The following is a 21,964-nucleotide window of genomic DNA, read 5'->3' on the forward strand; positions in this document are numbered from 1 at the left end:
CTTTGTAGCTATAACTAAATTTGTATCACTATAATGGACCCACTGTGGCCATGATCTTTCTTAACTGCCGGATTTGATTCATACAGTTTTCTTCAGGGTTTTCATATCTATATTTGATAGTGAGATTTGGCCTTAAATCTCTTGTATTGTCACTGTCTAGTTGAGTATCATGATTATGCTACCCTTATAAAGTAAGTGCTCTCCGGAAGTTTTTGTAGGATTGGAGTTATCTGTTATTTGAATGTTAATAGAACTTGCTCATAGATCCATCTCGGCCTGGAAGAGTTGAAACTACTAGTTGATGTCTGCCATATCTGTAGTGATGTCTTAATTCCTGCATCTTACTATGGTTTATTTGTGCCTTTTTCTTTTTCTTTTTTTCATTTGTTCTTTTTAATTACTCTTACCAGAAGTTTATCATTTGTGATTATGGGATCAACTTGATAATGATTGTTCATTTGTTTCCATGTATTTTACAGTTTTTAAGTAAAAATTTAATGAGCTTAAATTTCATATGATTTTAAAGTCAAATTTAGAGTAAGATATATTCAGAAGAGTCTTGCTTCCTTATCTAGCCAGACATACTACTCGCTGGCATAATCAGTTTATTAGTTCATTCTTCTGTGGGTTCTTTTGCAAATTTGAGCAGGCATAAAAACACATGTATTTGCATTCCCCCCTTTTCTTATATACAGAAAATTGAATTTCACATACTATTCAGACTCTTGATTTTTTTCACTTAAAATATTTCCCACATGGGGCTGGGGTTGTGGCTCAGCAATAGAGCACTCACCTAGCATGTGTGAGGCCCTGGGTTCCATCCTCAGCACCACTTAAAAATAAATAAAGTAAAGGTATTGTGTCCAACTACAAATAAAAAATAAAGATTTAAAATAAATAAATTTAAAAAATATATCTCCCAGAAATCACTTTTCTTCATTTGCTTCTTGTCTCTTTGGACTTATTCCACTGTTTGGATGTTTCAAAACATAATATTTTCATTTTTATTTTTATTATCAACTATATTCTAATCCCCATTGTAATTAATTCATTCAACTGTGAGCTGTTAGAAGTATACTTTTAATTTGTAAGTATATTTTCTATGAATTTTCAAAACTGATTCCTCACTTAACTTCATCATGGCCAGAGAATATAGGGTCAGTTATAGCCATTCTTTCAAATTTGTCACGGATAGGTTTCTGTGGTGTTTCATGGCTGGCTTCTTTCATTGAGCATAATTTTTTTATATTCTTTTTTTTATATTGTTGCATTATCAATTGTTCTTTTTTAATATTTATTTTATATTTGGACACAATGCCTTTATTTCACTCATTTATTTTTTACGTGGTGCTGAGGATCAAACCCAGGGTCCCACACATGCAAGACGAGTACTCTACTGCTGAGCCACAACCCCAGCCCATATCAATTGTTCTTTACCTTCTATTGCTGAATAGTAGTCTAGTTGATGAACGTTTGAGTTGATTCAGTTTTGAGCCATTAAGAGTAAAGCTACTATGAACATTCATTTACATCTTTGTGTAGACTCAGGTTTTTCATTTGCATTGTGTAAATACTGTACTTAGGCAAAACATTGTTGGGTCATATGTGTAGTGTATGTTTAACTTTACTGGACATCATCAAACTCTTTTCCAGAGTGGTCCCTCCATTGTGCCATTTTGCATTCTCACTGGTAAAGTAAGAGGGTTCCTCTGGAACATCCTAATAAATACCTGTTGTTGTGTTGTGGCTTGTTTTGGAGGTCTGATTTTTTTTTCCAGTACTGGGAATGGCACCCAGAGCGTTATGCATGCTAGGCAACTGCTCCACCACTGTCATACCCCGTTCATTGTCTTTTTTAAGTTTTAGCCATTTGGGTAGTTGTGGAAATGGTATCTCCTTGTGATTTAATTTACATATTCCTAATGATTGATTATAGGGACCATATCTTCATTTGCTTATTGGCCATTATGCTTATCTTATTTGGTGAAGTATCAGGTTCATTTGCCTGTTTCTGGTTAAATTGAATTGTCTGTTTTATTAAGTTGTGAGAGTTCTTTACATATTCTGGTTACAGGTTTTTTTTTTATCATATATGTGATTTGTAAACACTTTTTCCCTCCAACTGTGGTTTGCTGTTTTATTTTCTTAACTGTGCCAAAGATTTTTACTTTTGATGGAGGCCTATTTATTCTCTGTGATAGTATAGTTTGTGTGCTTTTTGTCTTCTGGGAATCTTCATCTAACCTAAATTCACAAAAAAATTTTCCCCTGTGTTCCCCTCTAGAATTTTTTTTTTTTTTTTTTTTTAGTTTTAGGTCTTATGTTTGGATCTACTGTGACAGACTGATCCCACGGTGGCCACCCTGATTTCCATCTTTTTGCCTTGATATGAGTGGGTCCTAGGGCTTGTTTCTACCAATAGAACATGGAAAGGATTCTACAGCTGTAATTAAGAAATAGTTGGGTTTGAGTGAATTGGTTCTTTCTGACATGAAAGATTCTCCTCAAAGGCTTGTTGATGTGAGCAGCCATGTTGAGAAAGTGATCTGGCTATGGTATCTAAGAACTGCCAGTAGCCTCCAATTAGCAAAATGCCAAGGCCCTCAACCACACAGCCTCAGAGAAATGAGTTCTGCCAACCATATGAATGAGCTTAGAAACAGACTTTTCTCCACTTTAGCCTCCATATGAGAATGAAGCCTTACCACCACCTCAGCTGCAGTCTTATGAGACCCTGAACAGGGAGCCCAGCTAAGTTGGGCCACAACTCCTGACCCATGGATACTGTAAGATAATAAATGTGTGTTTACGGTTACTAAGTTTGTCATGAAGCAACCTTCAACTAATATACCTGTGTTCCATTTCAGCTTATTTTTTTGTATTATGTGAAGTAAGATCAAAGTTCATTTATTCTTCCAAATAGAAATTAAATTGTCCCCACATCATTTATAGAAAACACTATCATTTTCCCTACTCAATCAATCACCTTGGTACTTGTGTTGAAAGCTAAGTGATCATTGCTAGGACCTCCAAAAAGTATGCTTAATTATGGTCTTGTTCCGTTTCATTGATTTATTCTCATACCAATACTATATTGTCTTGGTTATTGAGGTATTATATAACTCTGGAAATCAGATATTGGAAGTACTCTCCAACTTTGTCCTCTTTTTTCCCCCAAGATGGTTTTTAATTATTCTTATTCCTTTGCCATTCCAAACAAATTTTAGAATCATTTTATCAGTTCCTACAATCAAAATCCACTGGGATTTTGACAGGGACTGCATTGACTTTGAGGATCAATATTGATATGACAATGGTGAATCTTCTGATCTTTGAGCATGGCATATCTCTCCATGTATTTAGGTCTTGTTTGATTTCTCTCAGCAGTATTGTATAATTTTAAGTGTATGATTTTTTTATTATATTTTGTTAACTATATCCCCAAATACCTTAATTTTTCCGTTATCACAAGTGGCATTTTAATATTTTCATGTCTGTTCACTGTTGACAGTAAGTGTATAATTCTTTTGATCTTGTGTAGCATGTGACCTTACTAAATTTACTTATTTTAGTATCTTTCCTGTAGTATTGTTATGATTTATCATATGCATAATCATGTTGTTTATAAAAAGTTTTATTTCTTCCTTACAGTATATTATGCTTTTTATTTTTTTTTCTTGACTTATTGAACTTGCTAGGTTCTCTAAAATGTTAAATACAAGTGATAAAAGTGACCATACTTGCCTTATTTACATCTCAGTGAGAAGACATTTCATTTTTACCATTAAGTGTGATGTCAGCTATAAGTTTTCATATTGTTATTTCTAATTTGCTAGAAGCTTTTTTTTGTTGTCATGATTGGATGTTGAATTATGTTTATAGAAATTATGTCTCAGATGCAGTCTTCAGGAAGATGGTATTAATAGCCCAGTTGATTGTATTATATTATATTACCACATCCATATCCATACCACCACTCCCCAGATATTCAGCAAATGGAAACTATGATCAGGATCCATAATCAAATGCTCTTTTTTGGGGCGGGGTTTACTGGGAATTGAACTCAGGGGCACTTGACCACTGAGCCACATACCCAAGACAATTTTGTATTTTATTTAGAGACAGGGTCTCACTGAGTTGCTTAGTGTCTTGCTTTTTGCTGAGGCTGGCTTTGAATTCACGATCCTCCTGCCTCAGCCTCCCAAGCTTCTGGGATTACAGGCATGTGCCACTGCACCCCAGCTTAGTTTTGCTTCAATCATATTATATCACCTCTGTTATCATCTTTGTTCCTATTTTTTATGCCTATGAGTTATCTTTATCGCCATCTAACTTGTATTTGTTTATTTTCTCCCCAACACTGTTGTTGGCTCTTTGAAAACCTCTCTCAACTTTTTGGGAATCTGCCGTTGTGGTCCAGAGTGGTTTTCTAGGATACATCTATTGGCTGATTTTTGAACTGTTTTGGAAACAGGATTAAATAATTACATATGCTTAATTAAGAAATTATTGCCCTGGTGTAATTTCATTATTCTAAGAAGCCATATTAATATTTTGGTACTATTTAAATTTAATGTGTTCACTGAATGCTTATAGATAGACAAACTGAATTGTTCTGAATGTAATCATATATTGATACGATTATTTGTAGTTTGTTTATTTCTGTAGCTAACCTCCTGCCCTGTTAGAGGGTGAATTGTGTTCCCCAAAGAGCTCTATTGAAGTTCTAACCCCCAGTATTGCACAATGTGATGTTATTTGAAAATAATGTTATTACGATGTAGTTAGTAAGCTGAGGTCATGGTGGAGAAGGTGGGTTCCTTAATCTAACATGACAGGTGTTCTCCGAAGAAGATAGCAGGAGCAAACAGAGACATAAGGAGAAGTCCATGTGACAGCACTGACAGAAACTGGAGTGATACAACTACAAGCCAAGGAGTACCAACCACCAAGACTTGGAAGAGTTAGAAAGTTTCTTCCCCTAGAGACTCCAGAGGGTGCTTGGTCTGGCTGACACCTTGCTTTTAGATTTCTGGACTCCACATTCATGAGAAAAATCTGTGTTTGTTGTTCTAAGCCATCCAGATTGTGGTACTTGGTTATAGCAGTCCTAGGAAACTAATACACTACCCAACTGCTTGGATTACAGTGTTGACAAGCCTGTGATTTCTTTTTATTTCAAGTGGTGGAGTTGTCTACATTTTTTTTAACAAAAGTTTTTTTAGTTGTCAAAGGACATTTATTTATTTATTTATATGTGGTGCTGAGGATTATACCCAGTGCCTTACACATGCTGGGCAAGCGCTCCACCATTGAGCCACAACCCCAGCCCTGGATTTGTCTACATTTTTGACTATTATCAATCTTCTCCATATACTCTGATTTTCAAAATATATTTGCTGCTAGATCAGGCAAAGATATAGGGAAATCTGACCCTAAAATACCATTTCAGTTCTTACACCTATGTGCTAGGAATGGAGACATTTCCAACAATGCTTATTGCAGCATTATTTATAATAGCAAAACCTGGAAGCAGTTCAGGTAACCACAAAGAGAAGAAAGAGAAGTATGGAGCCATGAACTAGTATGCAGCAGTAGAAATAAGTGGAGCTCAACAATATGCATCGACTTTTATGACCCAACAATCGGAGAAAAGCAAGGGGCAGAAGAATGTTGAATGATTCTATTTACATAAAAGCTAGGAAACAAGTAAAATCATCATACTATTTAGTGACATATATATGTAGAAAATGATAAAAGTATTCAAGGGAGTTACACAAAAATCCACCCTAGGGAGGTAGGTTGGAATACCTGTAATGGGTGAAGATGAACTTCTCCACAGTCATAGAAGTTTATGAGGTATAATGCTAGATTCATTTCTTCACCAAGCACTGCTTGCCCAAACTCTGCTCAGTGCTAATGTCATAACAGAAAACATAACTACCTCCCTTAGGAAGCTCTAGAATTCTTTCAGACAACACATACAGTGTCAATGGGTAGATATCATACAGCATGAGACGTGAACTATTGCAAATGTGAGCAGCATCCAGAGAAATGAAGTATGACTCTGTGTGTGTGTATGTGTGTGAATGCATGAGTAGGCTGAAAAAGCTTCCTGAGTGCCTGCTTCTACCTTTGAATTAAACCCTAGGGGAAGTGGTTCAAATGGTAGGTTACCTTCTGCAACTTCGCCCTTCCCCCTTTTTCTAGAAAACTCTGCATATCTACTTGAGGGTTCCTCTCTCATCTCTTCCCCCACCACCACTAAATCCAGAAGGTTATTTGTCATTACTGCCCAATCCCTGGGTTTTTCTTTGGGGTCCCATAGTCCAGAGCTGATGAATGCTCTTAGAATATAAGGAGATATTTTGAACTGCCATATTCATTATTGTAATAATTAGAACTTTACATTTTTACTCCTCAACAATTATCATTTTAACTTTTGCTTAATAAGGCACCTCTTAAAAATTTAGATGCCCCTTTTGGCAATAATTCTCACTGGGGAAAATCAACAAGACTTTTTGTCATGGAGCATATCAGCTGGATTTGTGGGTTTTGGAATTGACAGGTGGATGGGAATTTGATCTTGTTCCTATTTTAAAACTGTTTACTGGCAGGTATTTGACTGTTACAAATTCCATTGGTGAATTTAATGATTTGTTTAAATGTCTGCTATATCTCTAGGTAGCTTTTTACATTAAATAATATACCCTGATGGTAGTTGACTTTTTTTTCCAGTTTTTTTTTATTGGTTGTTCACAACATTACAAAGCTCTTGACATATCATATTTCATACATTAGATTGAAGTGGGTTATGAACCCCCATTTTTACCCCAAATACAGATTGCAGAATCACGTCGGTTACACATCCACAATTTTACATAATGCCATATTAGTAATTGTTGTATTCTGCTACCTCTCCTATGCCCTGGTAGTTGACTTTTTAAATAATATGTTCGCTATAGCAATTTCAATTTATGAAGTATTTCTAAAGTTACCCTCTTCCATGGCCACAGCTTATGCCGTAAAGCCAATCAGCTGTCTTGAAGATGTGCCATTTATCATGAGGGGACCAAGAAATAGGGTGAATGGATCATCCCAAACTATCACTAATTCAAAATGCATTCTCCACTGGATCTGGATTATATTGGTTTTAATCAAAGGTCTTTGTGCATTTAAAGAAGTAAAAGTCAATGTATCTTTGAGACAAATCACAAATATCAAGATGATATGAAATATGAGTTTCTAAATGAAATACTATTTAAAATTTTGTAATTTCCAAAGAAACATCAAACCAAATACCTTCAACCTTGAGATTTGAAGTGTCCAAGACAAACAGAGAAACTCTAATACATATGGGTTATATGTGTCTATTTGTAAACCACTGAATTGAAGGGGTTAGACTAGAAGTTTTTTTCTTTTTTTGGTACTGGGGATGGAACTCTGGGGCACTCAAGCACTGAGCCACATCCCCAGCCCTTGTTTGTATTTTATTTAGAGACAGGGTCTCACTAAGTTACTTAGCTCCTCGCTGTTGCTGAGGCTGGCTTTGAACTCAAAATCTTCCTGCCTCAGCCTCTGAGTTGCCTGGATTATAGGCCTGCGCCACCGTGCCTGTCTAGAACATTTTTAAAGTAAGTCTATTTCTAGATGACCGGAGCCATAAAAAAGGTAATGAGATGAGATCTCTGTGATGGGGATCCCATGGAAAGTTTCTGTGGGATGGGAGTGTGTGTGTGTGTGTGTGTGTGTGTGTGTGTGTGTGTGTATTAGTTAGTGGAAGTAGACATACTTTAAAGATAAAGTGCTTTCTGGCTGCTCAGGGCCTTATCAAGATTAGATTGATCATAGAAAACATGTCTGCAGAATGGCTGGTTAGTTGGAGAGACTGTGCCATTTCTGGCCATCCAGCCTTGTATATTAGCACTAGTTTGACAAGTAACTTCAGAAAACATCAAAAACACTTAATAGTATGAGGAGAGGAACTAGTATTTGAACACTTTTTGCTGTATTATCATTTCTCATGTTCTCCCTCAACACTGTATGAGGTTGGATGGTGTCATGTGCATTTCAAAGACAGGGAACTGCACTTGGTCCAGAGTTGCGTGACCTTTCTTATTAAGTGACAGAATTGGGATTGGAATCTCAAATTGATCTGATCGCACTGTTTTACAGCTGGGCATAGTGGCATCCGGACAAACAATGAATGTTGGAGTTAATTGTTTATTTTGAAGTTAAGAGGACATGATTATTATTTGCTTTGGATGAAGAAAGTTCATTTGGAAATAATTTATTTTAATACTTTAAAGCAGGGGGTAACAGCCTGTTTTGTAAATATGATTTTATTGGACTCCAGCACATTCATTCAACTCTCTGTCCCTGATCTATTGCTACCTTGCAGACTTAAGTAGTTGCAGCAGAGACCTAGGACCCACAAAGCCTACAATGTTTACCATCTGACCCTTCACAGTAAAAGTTTGCCAACCCCTGCTTCAGAGAAAACTGGATTTCAAAAAATGAAATACACTTCTACTTTTGCAAATCATACTTTATTTTCATGTGGGCTGAGCACCCCTCCACTCAGCTAAGCAAATGTAGACACTAAATTGATGGTGTTCATGATCTCAACATGGCTGGGATGTTGAGAATTTCTCTTTTTGTCCAGAGAGTGGTTTGATTGTGTACATTGCACACTGTGTTTTCATTTTCTTGCCTCCTAGATGGGCTACAGTCAACAGTGCCTTAATGCACAAAGTCAGAATACGCTGAATCCTGTAAATCCTGCATTTACAGGCACTCGAAGAACAGAGCAGAGAAACTCTTTGAGAGTGGTCCTCATTGGGGGTAATGCTCCCCCTAGAGGCCAAATCAGAAATGGAAGGGTGTTGGGTTTTAGTGTAATGTATTGAAAAATACATTTTTAAAAAATCAGTATTTTATTTCTCCTTTGTACTGGAATTAAAGCAGTATGTTGATTTTTAAATAAATTGTATTTAGATTGATAGTATCTGTGACTCTCATTTCAATATAGCAAAAGAGGTTTTACAGAAATTTATTTTATAACAAAGGGAGTATCAGGCCTGATTGTATTAAGCATCACTGCCCTAAGTATTTTGCATTTTTTTTTTCAAAATAGACTTCCGAGTAAGGATAGCAGTCTGTGAAAGACCATAACTTTGAACTCAGAGGCAGTTTGTTTGAGGCAGTTTGTTCATACTTTTTTGTTCTCTAGCAACCTATAGAAGTCAGACTTTAAGACAGGTTAGTTTTCCACAGCCACCAGGGGAGCCTCAGAAGAAAGAGCATGCTCAAATTGACTTAAATTAATAAACCACATTAAGGAGGATCAAAAGAGAAAGCCTGCATACTTCTTGTTACTGTTTTGTCTGTACACAAGAAAGTTCAGCAAAACCACTCAGCAAGGCCCATTGATCTCAAATCAGGTGACTGTAGAAAATAGAACTACCCTGGGTGTTCAGATTTTGCTAGCAAAGGCCCTGTGAGACAGAGGTCAAAATGACTTTCTAATTCTGCTTTTAGATTTTTTAAATAAGGCTAAATAGGCCCACATTTGTTTTAAAGTGTTTCTAATTATGTCCACTCTAGGTGTTTTTTTTTTTTTTTTTTTTTTTGTAATCTGTGTTTCTTATAGGACAGAAAGGGGAAAACAGGGTTTTTTTGTGTGTGTGAGAAGATGTTCTTGTACCTTCATTTGAAATGTCTGCTTCCTGGGAAAAGTTTATAGTGGAAGCTAGTATTGTTCTAGTTCTTTTTGGTGCAAATGTTTTAAAAGTGATATAAATGAATGTTGCAGTTCAACTGCCCAGAGCCCATACCCACAACAACATCCTGATTAGCCAAGGACTTGTGTGTGTGTGTGTATGTATGTGTATGTGTGTGTGTGTGTGTGTATGTATGTGTATGTGTGTGTGTGTGTGTGTGTGTATATATATATATATATATACATATATATATATATATGTATATATATATATATATATATATATATATATGCTTGCCTGAATTCCTGACTCAAGTGAAATATTCGGTAAACAACCACTAAGTTCCTTGGCAAAGTCTTTATACTCAGTTCTTCATTTATTTAACAGATACCTATTAAGTATCTGTTAGGGGCTAGGCATTGCTACAGGTGCTATAAATATAGCAGTAAATAAAGCAGACAGGAATCCTTATCTGCAGTATCCATCTTGATGGGGCCTGTATTCCTGTGAGAGTTTGTTTCCTTGTGGGGGAAGTAGGCAGTAACCACTATTATTATCTGAAAGGTGCTAAGTGCTAGAAGGAGGGAGGGAAGGCCCACCAAGGCTGAGATGGTCTTGAATTTAAACAGAGAAAATGAAGGCCATGCTGTGACTTAAAAATGCTGTTGGGTGGCACTAATTCCTGCAAGTGGGAGAGGAGGGATTTCACTGTTCCAGAAATATTCACAGTGAAATTGTTAGGAAAATAGGTTTCATTCCAAGCCACCTTTGAAGGAAGGTAGAAGGGGAAGCAAAGCTTTCAGAGGAGTCGGGTGACAAAGTGAAACAAAAGGCAGGACATACATATGCAGATTTGTTTAGTCTGTGATAGACAAACAGTCTGCTGGAGGGTCAGGTAGCTGCCCCTCAGCCTTTACTCTCAGCAGGAGACACTGCTCAGGTTTAGAGGGGCTCCCACATTCAGTCTTTTTCAAAAATCTGGTTTATTTGCTATAACTTTATTATGTAGCCTTATTTGAAGAGGCTAAGAGGCCCCAAAGATTGCTTTTGGCTGGTTGACTTGAATTCTCTTATTCGTGTTTCTTTGTTGAAAACTCCTCTGCTGGGATTGGGACCAGTCAGACCTGCACCTGGTTTCTTTAAAAGGATGTTTGGAAGACTTTTCTAGAAGGAAAGGATGCTGCAGCATTAGGAGACCTGGTCCTGAGCTGGCCCTGCCAATAACTTGTATCAGGGCCTTGTCTTCTGTGTCACAGGAGAGAATTGTGCTTAAATCATCACAAAGGTTTTTTTGGGGAGGATCAAAAATAATAGAAGTCTACCTTTGCTTAGGCTCCTGTAATTAGCATATATATAGGGAATTAAGTTTCAATTTTTGCTTTAAAGCCAGGATAGCGAAAAATCAATGTTTTTTTTTAAATAAAATGGATTAAAACTTAATAGGGGTTTGGAACAAAATGCTCTGTAAACCAAAAGGGCAGCTATTTTTTGTTGTTGTTTTTGTGTGTGTGTGTGTGTATGTGTGTGTGTTTTGTAAACTTCACTATAGTTTCTGATTATTATCAAACTGCATTTAGCACAACATATTTGTTTTATAGATAAAGATACTAATAATGAACTTCCCTTGCTTGGTGAGTTACAGACATCTCAGGGCCTGTAGTCAACGACTAGCACATTTTCCACAGTGCCACTCTGCTGCCTCTTGTCCTATTTCAGCCATTATATTACTTTAAAAAAAAAAAAGCTTTGTAATGCAGTCACAATCAGCTGTGCAAAATCCCTGTAATATTGGACTTTCTCCCCAGTATTTCTAAGGTCAAGAATAATTTGCAGAAGAATTGGTTATGGTGTAGGTATTCAATAATTATCCTTTCTAAATTTAAAAATGCTGATACTTTGTTAACAGATAGTTGGAGTGGCTCTAAGCTCTTCACATGTATTAACTCGTTCATTTTGCCAAACAATGATGAAGTAAAATAGGGGATAATAACAACAGAAGTCAGAGAAGTTAAATAACCTGCCCAGGGTCATATGGTTCATGCATTGCAGTTGAGATTTGAATGGAGCCAGATCTGGTGTCTAGTTCTCCACATCAGGTAGTTCTGCTTCTGCAGAATTCAGCAATTAGTTGAGATCATTCAACAGAAAGGCTTATTGATGGGGGCTGGGGATGTGGCTCAAGCGGTAGCACGCTCGCCTGGCATGCGTGCGGCCCAGGTTCAATCCTCAGCACCACATACAAACAAAGATGTTGTGTCTGCCAAAAACTAAAAAATAAATATTAAAATTCTCTCTTCCCTCTCTTAAAAAAAAAGAAAGGCTTATTGATGAGATTTGAAAGCATGGCTCATCATGGAACTGGCACATGTAACCTGGACCCTCAATTTCTTAGGCTCATACTTAATCATCATCCTTTTAACAGTAGGAGTGTCTGGTATGACTCCAGAAGTGTGAAAGGCCTCCCATTGTATGATTTAATTTATATAAAATGCCCAGAATGGGCGAGTGTGTGTGTGTGTGTGTGTGTGTGTGTGTGTGAGAGAGAGAGAGAGAGAGAGAGAGAGAGAAAGAGAAAGTAAATCCATGCTTGCTGGGGATCTGGGACATTAGGGAATGATGAGTGACAATTAATGGGTATGCAGTGTCTCTATGAGGTGATAAATATTGTATAAAATTGATTTGGGTTATAGTTGCACGATTCTGGATAAATAGAATCCTATAAATTGTACATTTTAAAAAGGTGAATTAGATGGTATGTAAGTTATATCTCAATAAAACAGTTTTAAATGAAAGGAAAATGAGGGCTTTCTTCCTTTATATTCGATTTCAATTGAATTATTTCATGAGAATTGAAGAAAACAAGAGGAGTCATCATTCTTTTATGATTTATGAACAAGTAGGAAAAGGAAGGTGAAGACTGAGTGGACCATATTACTGGACATTTTAAAAATTCTCTATTGACCTGACAGATTACTTTGGTTTTAAAACATTGACTTATTAGATATTAGTGTAGATTTTTTGCTAAAAAACTAATTTCATATCCATTACTGAAGAATCCCACCTAGCATATAGTCTTGTTTATTCCATACAATAATTTCAGGGCATATATATCTAACCTCTGTCTAGTTAATCTCATCCATTTCTGCTGTCTCTGAGAAGAATGGATTATTTTACTTGGGCATAAAATTAAGGTTACAGGGGGTTTTCAAAATATCATACACTATTTTGTCTGAATTTAATTCATTTTGGAGTTTTTCACAAGTCTTCTTAAAGTTATTTTAATTTTAAGTTGTCCTACTCTGAGCAGTTTCAAGTTCTTTAATTTGAGTATGTCCTCAATTGTTCATTCCCTCCCCCCCTTTTTTGAGACAGGGTATCACTATGTTTCTCAAGCAGTCCCTGAATTCCTGGGCTCAATTGATCCTCCTGCCTCAGCCTCCTGAGAAGCTGGGTCTACAGGAAAGTGCCACTGTGCCCTGCTAATTGTTCATTTTAAGCCTTAATAATAGTTCTCTAGGTCCAGTATTCTGTGATGGATTAAACCAGTATTGAAATCGGCCCTATCATAATGTTTCATGATATTGTATATTTTCCTCATACCCATTCATTCACTAATTATGAGCACCATTGTGTGCCAGGGTATGGCCATGAACTAAATGGACAGAAGTCTTCTATTTGTATAGTTGGTCTATTGTGGGGGCAGCCTGACAGTCCTAATAATACTAAGATTGCTGTCAGGTGGCGACTAGTCCACATCCTCGTGGTTTCCTTACCTGCATCTTCGTCACCTCTTGCAGGCCATTCTTTTTTTTTTTTCCTTATTATCCTTTTATTAATCTTTGTAAAATCGATAGTGGTATCTCTTTTCTCATTTCTTTTTTTTTACATTTTTTTATTGGTTGTTCACAACATTACAAAGCTCTTGACATATCATATTTCATACATTAGATTGAAGTGGGTTATGAACCTCCAATTTTACCCCAAATGCAGATTGCAGAATCACGTCGGTTACACATCCACAATTTTACATAATGCCCTATTAGTAATTGTTGTATTCTGCTAAATTTCCTATCCCCTACTATCCCCCCTCCCCTCCCCTCCCATCTTCTCTCTCTACCCCATCTACTGTAATTCATTTCTCTCCTTGTTTATTTTCCCATTCCCCTCACAACCTCTTATATGTAATTTTGTATAGCAATGAGGGTCTCCCTTCATTTCCATGCAATTTCCCTTTTCTCTCCCTTTCCCTCCCATCTCATGTCTCTGTTTAATGTTAATCTTTTCTTCCTGCTCTTCCTCCCTGCTCTGTTCATAGTTGCTCTCATTATATCAAAGAAGACATTTGGTATTTGTTTTTTAGGGATTGGCTAGCTTCACTAAGCATAATCTGCTCTAGTGCCATCCATTTCCCTGCAAATTCTATGATTTTGTCATTTTTTATTGCTGCATAGTACTCCATTGTGTATAGATGCCACATTTTTTTATCCATTCATCTATTGAAGGGCATCTGGGTTGGTTCCACAGTCTAGCTATTGTGAATTGTGCTGCTATGAACACCGATGTGGCAGTATCCCTGTAGCATGCTCTTTTAAGGTCTTCAGGGAATAGTCCGAGAAGGGCAATAGCAGGGTCAAATGGTGGTTCCATTCCCAGCTTCCCCAGGAATCTCCAAACTGCTTTCCAAATTGGCCGCACCAATTTGCAGTCCCACCAGCAATGTACAAGTATACCCTTTTCTCCACATCCTCGCCAGCACTTGTTGTTGTTTGACTTCATAGTGGCTGCCAATCTTACTGGAGTGAGATGGTATCTTAGGGTGGTTTTGATTTGCATTTCTCTGACTGCTAGAGATGGTGGGCATTTTTTCATGTACTTGTTGATTGATTGTATGTCCTCCTCTGAGAAGTGTCTGTTTAGGTCCTTGGCCCATTTGTTGATTGGGTTATTTGTTATCTTATTGTCTAATTTTTTGAGTTCTTTGTATACTCTGGATATTAGGGCTCTATCTGAAGTGTGAGGAGTAAAAATTTGTTCCCAGGATGTAGGCTCCCTATTTACCTCTCTTATTGTTTCTCTTGCTGAGAAAAAACTTTTAAGTTTAATTAAGTCCCATTTGTTGATTCTTGTTATTAACTCTTGTTGCAGGCCATTCTTAAGGACAGTGTTGAGGACTGTAAAACTATCAAATTACTAGGATTTGTGCCAAAATGTTTTGATATTTTCCATACTTATTTTTTTATGGAGTGATGTTATTTTAATGCAGTTAGCCCTAGGATATTCACAATTACCTTTTTGAATTGGATATGGATTACCTCCCAGTCATTTCATATCTATGTGCCACTAATTTTGATAAATAAAGCAAATGTGATAGCACAGGCCTGTCATCCCAGAGGCTGAGACAGGAGGATCTCAAGTTCAAGGTCAGGCTCAGCAACTTAGTAAGAGCCTGTCTCAAAATAATATAAAGAACTGAGAGTGTAGCTTAGTGGTAGGGTGCCCCTCAGTTCAGCCCCCGGTACCAAAAAACAAACAAACCTTTTTAAAAAATATTTTTTTAGTTGTTGATGGAACTTTATTTTATACTTATTTATATGTGGTGCTGAGAATTGAATCCAGTGCCTCATACATATGAGGCAAGTGCTCTACCACTGAGCTACAATCCCAGCCCAAACAAACCTTTTTTTGATAAATAACCAAAATATTATTTAGTTTCCTGTTGTCAAGTCTAAATTAAATACTTGTGTTAAAATGCTTTTGTGTATGTTCTGAATTTGATGCTTTCATTTATGTCTGAATTGTTATAAATATTCATTATTTAAATGAAGTATGTACTTTCCCTAGAAAATGCTGATTAAATCAAATCTTGTAAATTTGGTTTTGATCAAGTCCATGCCACATTAAATTGCTTTAATTTGGGGAGATAGAATTCTTGAAGGGGAAAATAGTATGAGTTAAATTGCCCACCATTTTATCATTCTGTTTGGCTGACTCTAGATTATCTTTCAAAATTAAGAAGTATGGAAACCTAAGGCCTGTTGTCCATTGATAAACATCAGATCAGGCTGGGGTTGTGGCTCAGTGGTAGAGTGCTGGCATAGCATGTGCAAGACCCTAGGTTCAACGTCTAGTACTAAGAAACCAAAAATCATTTTTTTTGTAACTACTTGAACACTGTGAACAAAAATTCCTGGAGTATGTGTGATGTCTTCCATAGAATTTACCCTTTTGTATTTAGTTCCACTTTTCTTGTTCTTCTAAGTTTCCTGAAACCTCATTAGAGCTCTTTCCCATACTACCTGTGCTTTGGTTAGTTCTGCTGGGGCCTAGTAAGGAAATAGAGCCTGTAAAGTAGTACTGGTCTTAGTTGAAATATTTAAATCTTTAATGTCACTTGTGTTTGAAATTATAATACAAATTCAATTAATATAGAACATTGTCTTTCTTGGTAGAGTTTCCATTATGGCCTCTGCATCAACTTCTAAGTATAATTCACACTCCTTGGAGAATGAATCCATTAAGAGGGTAAGTTGAGTTTCCAGATTTATCTGTATCTTTCTCTCTCTGCATGATATTAGGTAATCATTTGGGGTTTATTGAATTATGAATTTCATTCTTCATTCACATAGTGTAAATATGGTCTTATTTATTGTCCCACCTCACTTAAGGACAGATTTTAGATAGAACACCTTCTATATGTTAAGTGATTTTTACGTTTTTAAGTTCATAAGTTGTACCTTTATTTTGGGAACCTGTGTTTCATGAATTTCTGTCAGACATTACATTTCAGGTACCAGACAATCCTCTGTCCCAGAAAGCTTTCTGAAGCAGGTAATGGAAGGCCAAGGCCGACTGAGCAGGCTACCTAGCCTTCCTAAATATTGGCATTATTTTCTAATTATGATGAAGAAAGAGTTGCATAATCAAAACAAATACAACTTTAACAGAAAAATGGTTCAGAATAGCCAGGGGAAAATTGTACAATTAGTGGGAGATTTGGGAACATATATTGAAAAGAAGGGAGTGAATTTAAAGTCATCCTTATTCATGGCCCTGTCAGCCTTTAAGATTATCCACCAGAAAGGTTAATTTCTACTCCCATCCATCAGTGTATAAGGCTGCTCAAGCAATCAGAGGGAGTCAAAGGCTGTCTTGTAATTTGTATTCCTTCATTACTAACAATATGGATCTTTTGGGTGAAAACTGTGTTTATCATCCATTTCTTTTGTGACATGACTGTGTCTTTTGCCTGTTTGCTTTGGGGTGTTTTGAGAGGATTTTTTTTATTGATTAAGTGTTATTTATATTATGATAGTTCTCTCTTTATAATATGCACGTATTTTCTGATTTATTGTTAGCCTTTTAATTTATGGTATTTTGTTTTGATTTTGAAATATAGGGGTTCAAAGTTTTATGTAATCACATCTGTCAATCTTTATCTTTTTTATTTTGTTATCTATAAGGACATTCTTCATCTCCCAGATTATTATAGATTTTTATCATATTTTATTTTGGTATTTGATACAAGAATCAGTTCTAAATATAAGACTACCTTCAAGAATATAATTATAAGTCCTTAGGTAATACTGCTCTGATATAAAGTATTAATCCCATGTTATTCTGTGTTAATCAAACATTCACTTTCTCATTTTGGGCTTGGATTATGCTTTCTCCTATTGATCCTGAACTGTAGTATTTAAAAAGCATACTGAATAGAACATTTCCCCTTGAATTTGTTTTTAGTTAGAAGCAGTCTTAAAGGATAATAATTTCTTTCCAGTTTTCTCGTTTATGTAAGGTGTGTAGTTTTGTTTCTCATTGAAGGAATTCCTGGCTGGGAACAATTTATCCTGCCCCCCTCCAATTAAGACACTTACAAGTAGTAAAAATGTTTAGAAATGGCTAGCAATTTTAATTTTATGTCTGAATAGAAAAGATAGAACCATTAAAAATCCAGCAAATGCCTCACTTTCACAGCTTATACCTAAATATACAATGCACATTTCTCCTATTTCATAATAAATCTTTCCATTTGCATAGCCCCTAATAGTTCATAAAGGTGCACTACTGTGTTTTGTTTCAGTTAATATTTGCCAAAAACAAACAAACAAAAAACACCTCTGAGGGCAGCACAGCTAACTTTATCCATGAAATGTCATTTGGTTTTGGAGAACAACTAGAAAAAAAATGAATTAAAAATAGTAGTGAAAAAGCCTTTTGCCCAAACAGATGTTATCAATGTGCCTCATACATCATAAAACTAATGCACGCCACATTATAATGGATCATTATACTAGATGGCATGAATACCTTGAAAGGTGCCTTTACTGGGCAAGCAGGTCACAGTGGATATCTTTGGTAACTAGACTCCTAGAAGTTGCCTGTGAATTTTAGTGGTTAATACTTTCCCTGCTTGGCAGAGCTTCCGAAGTGGATGAGGCCATGCCTGGAAGGGAATACCTCGAAAATGGGAGGCCTAGAGGAATAGGAAAGTCACTGGAGAATTACAGTGGTTCTTAAGGCCCTTATCAGCTCAAAAGTTCTCTGTGGCTGGGGATATAGCTCAGTTGGTAGAGTGCTTGCCTTGCATACACAAGGCTCTGAGTTCAATCCCAGCACCACATAAAAAAAACAAAAACAAAATCCTCTGACAGAACATTCTTCCTCTTGTTTAGGACAAGGCTTTTAATAAAGGTGAGGAAGTAAAAGTGAGAAAGGGTCTTAGTAAAACAAGAAACCAAAAAGATCATTGTACTTATTTTCTGACATTGTAATAAGATGCTGGCCAATCACTGTCCTGTGGTTCAGTTAAAGTCCCTGGAATTAAAATTTTCATTCCTACCCTTCACAAAAGATGACTGATTGTATGAGTCTCTACCAACTGAGTAAGCCCATGACCAAGATGACTGAATATTTTATATGAAAAAAGAAAGCTGGTGTGGTCTACAATGTATAACTAATACATCATATTTATATTTTATCATTTTCCTGAAAAATGTTGACTTTAAAAATTGAAAATTAGTATCATTCAAAATCATGTAAACTGTATTTAAATGTATGCTGAGAGTTAGCACATCTAATAAATGTTGATGCCAGATTGGTTTTATTTGGTGGCAGTGCTGGGGATAGAAACCAGGGCCTCATACTTGCTCAGTAAGTGTTCCACCAATAAGCTATATCCCCAGCCAAGACTGTAGTATGAATTTTCAGTTTGAATTTTCTCTGCTAATTTTCTCACATGCTAAATCTCTTAATTTTTTCTTTGAAAAGTATATTTTTAGTTACTGTATTCCTGGCTGTTTTAAGATCCTGTGCACATCATGTTATTATTTCTGATTCCTCTCCTTCCTTTCCAGGCATCTCAAGATGGAGTGAATCGGGATCTCAGTGAGACTGTTCCTAGACTCCCAGGAGAAATGCTAATTACTGGTAAGAACCCTCGGATGCTAGGGTTACATAACTGGATGAGCAGTGTGGCAGGATCAGGTGGCTTCAGTCCCGTTTACTCTGTACAAATCAGAGACAAATAGGCTAGCTTTGTTTAAAAGCCTTAACACAGAGAATGCTCCACATTCCTTTCTTGAACAGAGTTCTTTCAGAAGTTTTGTGCTCATAGAGATAGTGATATTCTTCTGTCTGTACCAAAGACTGAGAATGATTTTGGACAAAAAACATGGATTATTTCTTGAATGTTTTTACCCGAGCTATACATGCTCATGGTTTAAACTTATAAGAACAAAATACTATTAAGGTTTATAGTCTGTGATAATATGCTTCAAAATGATGAACTTAAAGGCTTTTGGATTCTCCTCTGTGAGATAATAGATCTTTTTGTTTTAAACTGTAGGGGCTGGGCTGTGGCTCAGTGGCAGAGTGCTTGCCTAGCATGGGCAAGGCGCACTGGGTTCAATGCTCAGCATCACATATAGATAAATGAATAAAATAAAGGTCCATCAAAATATTTTGTAAAAAAGAGTATTTTAAAAAAATATTCATTTGTAGCTGGATGTGGGGGTGCATGCCAGTAATCCCAGTGACTTGGGAGACAGAGGCAGGAGGATTGCAAGTTCAAAGCCAGCCTCAGCAACTTAGCAAGATCCTGTCTCAAAAAAAAAAAAAAAAAAAAAAGGTTGTGATGTATCTCAGTGGTTAAGCACCTCTGGGTTCAATCTCTGGTACAAAATACACACACACACACACACACACACACACTCACATTTAAATTTGTCAGAAAATAGAAGTTAGTAATATCGAGGTAACATTTTGATGTATGTGGGTATTTTAAAGATAAATTTATATCAAGAGGAGGGTATCTACTTTGGAAGGGCCAGATCATTCTGACATAAGAATGCACAAGCATCCGCATCTTCTGAGCCAAGTGCTAATGTATGTTAGGGTTGATATCCACCTCTCACATTTCAGTGTACTTAGAGCCCATAGGTTACCATTGTTTCAAGGAACATTTCAATTTATTAAGATCAAGGTTTTTAATTTAAATTGTTAAAATATGGCACTAATTAGATGAAGATCCTAGACAAAAAAATACTTTTGTGAATTAGCCATGCACCATGAGAAACTATTCTGTGTCTACAGAGTTGCACATATAATTCTAGTCTTGAAATAGAAACCAACAGGATGTGTCCATTTCAATTTTTGGATTAGAGAAAAGAAGATATTTTCATTTTCAGTGGTCTTCATATAAAGTGTTGGTGCTAAATATCAGTGCCCAAACCTAAATCAAGGTAGTAATCAATTGAATTGGTGTGAAGTAGCCTTACTGGGTATTGTTCATTTAGCACATGAGGGAAAAGGGATTTTAAACTCATTAAAAAATTAAAGATCATTAACACATTCAAGGACATCCTTGAAGTATAAGAGAATGATATATTTCTTTATCATTAATTAACTCTTTTGATTAAGTTTGTCCTTGTTTGATTCTTCTGAAGATGTGCTATTCCTTTGTCCATCTGTTTTATATGACTTAGATGTTTGAAAAGAATATAGCTAAGCTCTTCTCTGGACTATTAAAAAATAAAAATAGACTATAGATAGATTTCTATGATTAGCATTCATTTATTAAAAACATGATATTTGTGTGGTCAGAGGTAGTTCCATGAGATTATCCTATAAATTGCCATCCTCTGATTGAAGTAGTGTGCATAATTATTTTACAATCATCTGAGGGTTGCAGCAGTGATACCCTTATTTACTTCTGCTTCACTAGCTGTTGTCCCCTTGCCCCAGATAGTGACAGCATTATGGGAAAACTCAGGGAAGCACTGCTAGTGCCTGGAAATGAAGTGGCCCCACTAGTTCCCCAACTGCCCTGATACAACCTAGCATGGTAATGTGGAAACATTGCCAGTGCTTGCTTTCAGTCTTTTCAGTAATTTTTATTGTAGTTATTCTTAGCCAAATAGTTTATATTAAATTAGTACCATTTATTGTGTATCTTGGTATATATTTCCATTATTTTAGGGTACTTTTTTTATCTTACTAGACAAAGAAGTTATTTACATATGTCCTTTCAATGGCCCCATTAAGGGAAGAGTTTACATCACAAATTATCGTCTTTATTTAAGAAGTTTGGAAATGGTAAGTAGACTATAAGACCATAAAGATGACCCTAACTGTTAAAGATAATACTAAACTGTGTTTCTTCTACCTTGCAAGATTGACTGTGGATCAGATTAACATGGGGGATAGATTTGCTTCTCAACTCTTAATTTTTTGCTTATGCAAAACTCATTTCACACTAACATCTTTTTATGTAGGGAATAGAATAAATATTAAAAATACATTTTATGGGCAGGTTTTTAATTTCTGTGCCTCAATTCCCTCTTCTTTAACATGTAGATAGTACCTACCTCCTTGAGTAACTGTGAGGATTAAATAGGAAAATTTATGCAGAAATGTTTAACGTATGTCCAACACATACTACGTGTTCAAAACTTTTTCTGTCTCTAAAAAATTAACTTTTTCTCCCTTATAGTAATGGGGAGAGGTTGGCAACTATAACCCTTTTGTAGTTTGGAGAAGTTAGTTTGGTGTAGAACAGTGGTTTTTACCAGGAGCATAGATGAGAACCACTTGTGCAGCTTACAAGTAGTAAAGATACCCCAGATTTACTGCCTCAGAACATTGAGGCCTATGGTCCAGGAACAGTAGTATTTTCTAAAACATCCCAGAGGAGTATACTGAATATGAATCCTTGGTGAAGGCCCACCACTGTGGAGATTTCCAAG

At 36.2% G+C, this 21,964-nt stretch overlaps 1 protein-coding gene across 5 annotated transcripts in view; it reads left to right on the top strand.

Moving 5' to 3' along the window:
• MTM1 (myotubularin 1) overlaps positions 1-21,964 on the top strand; it is a 114,764-nt gene that overhangs the window by 6,951 nt on the left and 85,849 nt on the right. For all 5 annotated transcript variants that reach the window (XM_081277607.1, XM_081277609.1, XM_081277610.1 and 2 more), the window contains 3 exons: positions 16,172-16,244; positions 19,076-19,148; positions 21,220-21,314. In XM_081277607.1, the coding sequence (XP_081133733.1) occupies positions 16,182-16,244; positions 19,076-19,148; positions 21,220-21,314 (231 nt within the window). In that variant the 5' untranslated portion in view covers positions 16,172-16,181. The remainder of the gene's footprint in view (positions 1-16,171; positions 16,245-19,075; positions 19,149-21,219; positions 21,315-21,964) is intronic.

Source organism: Spermophilus citellus (genome assembly GCF_964194105.1).
Source record: "Spermophilus citellus genome assembly, chromosome: X".
Lineage (NCBI taxonomy): Eukaryota > Metazoa > Chordata > Mammalia > Rodentia > Sciuridae > Spermophilus > Spermophilus citellus.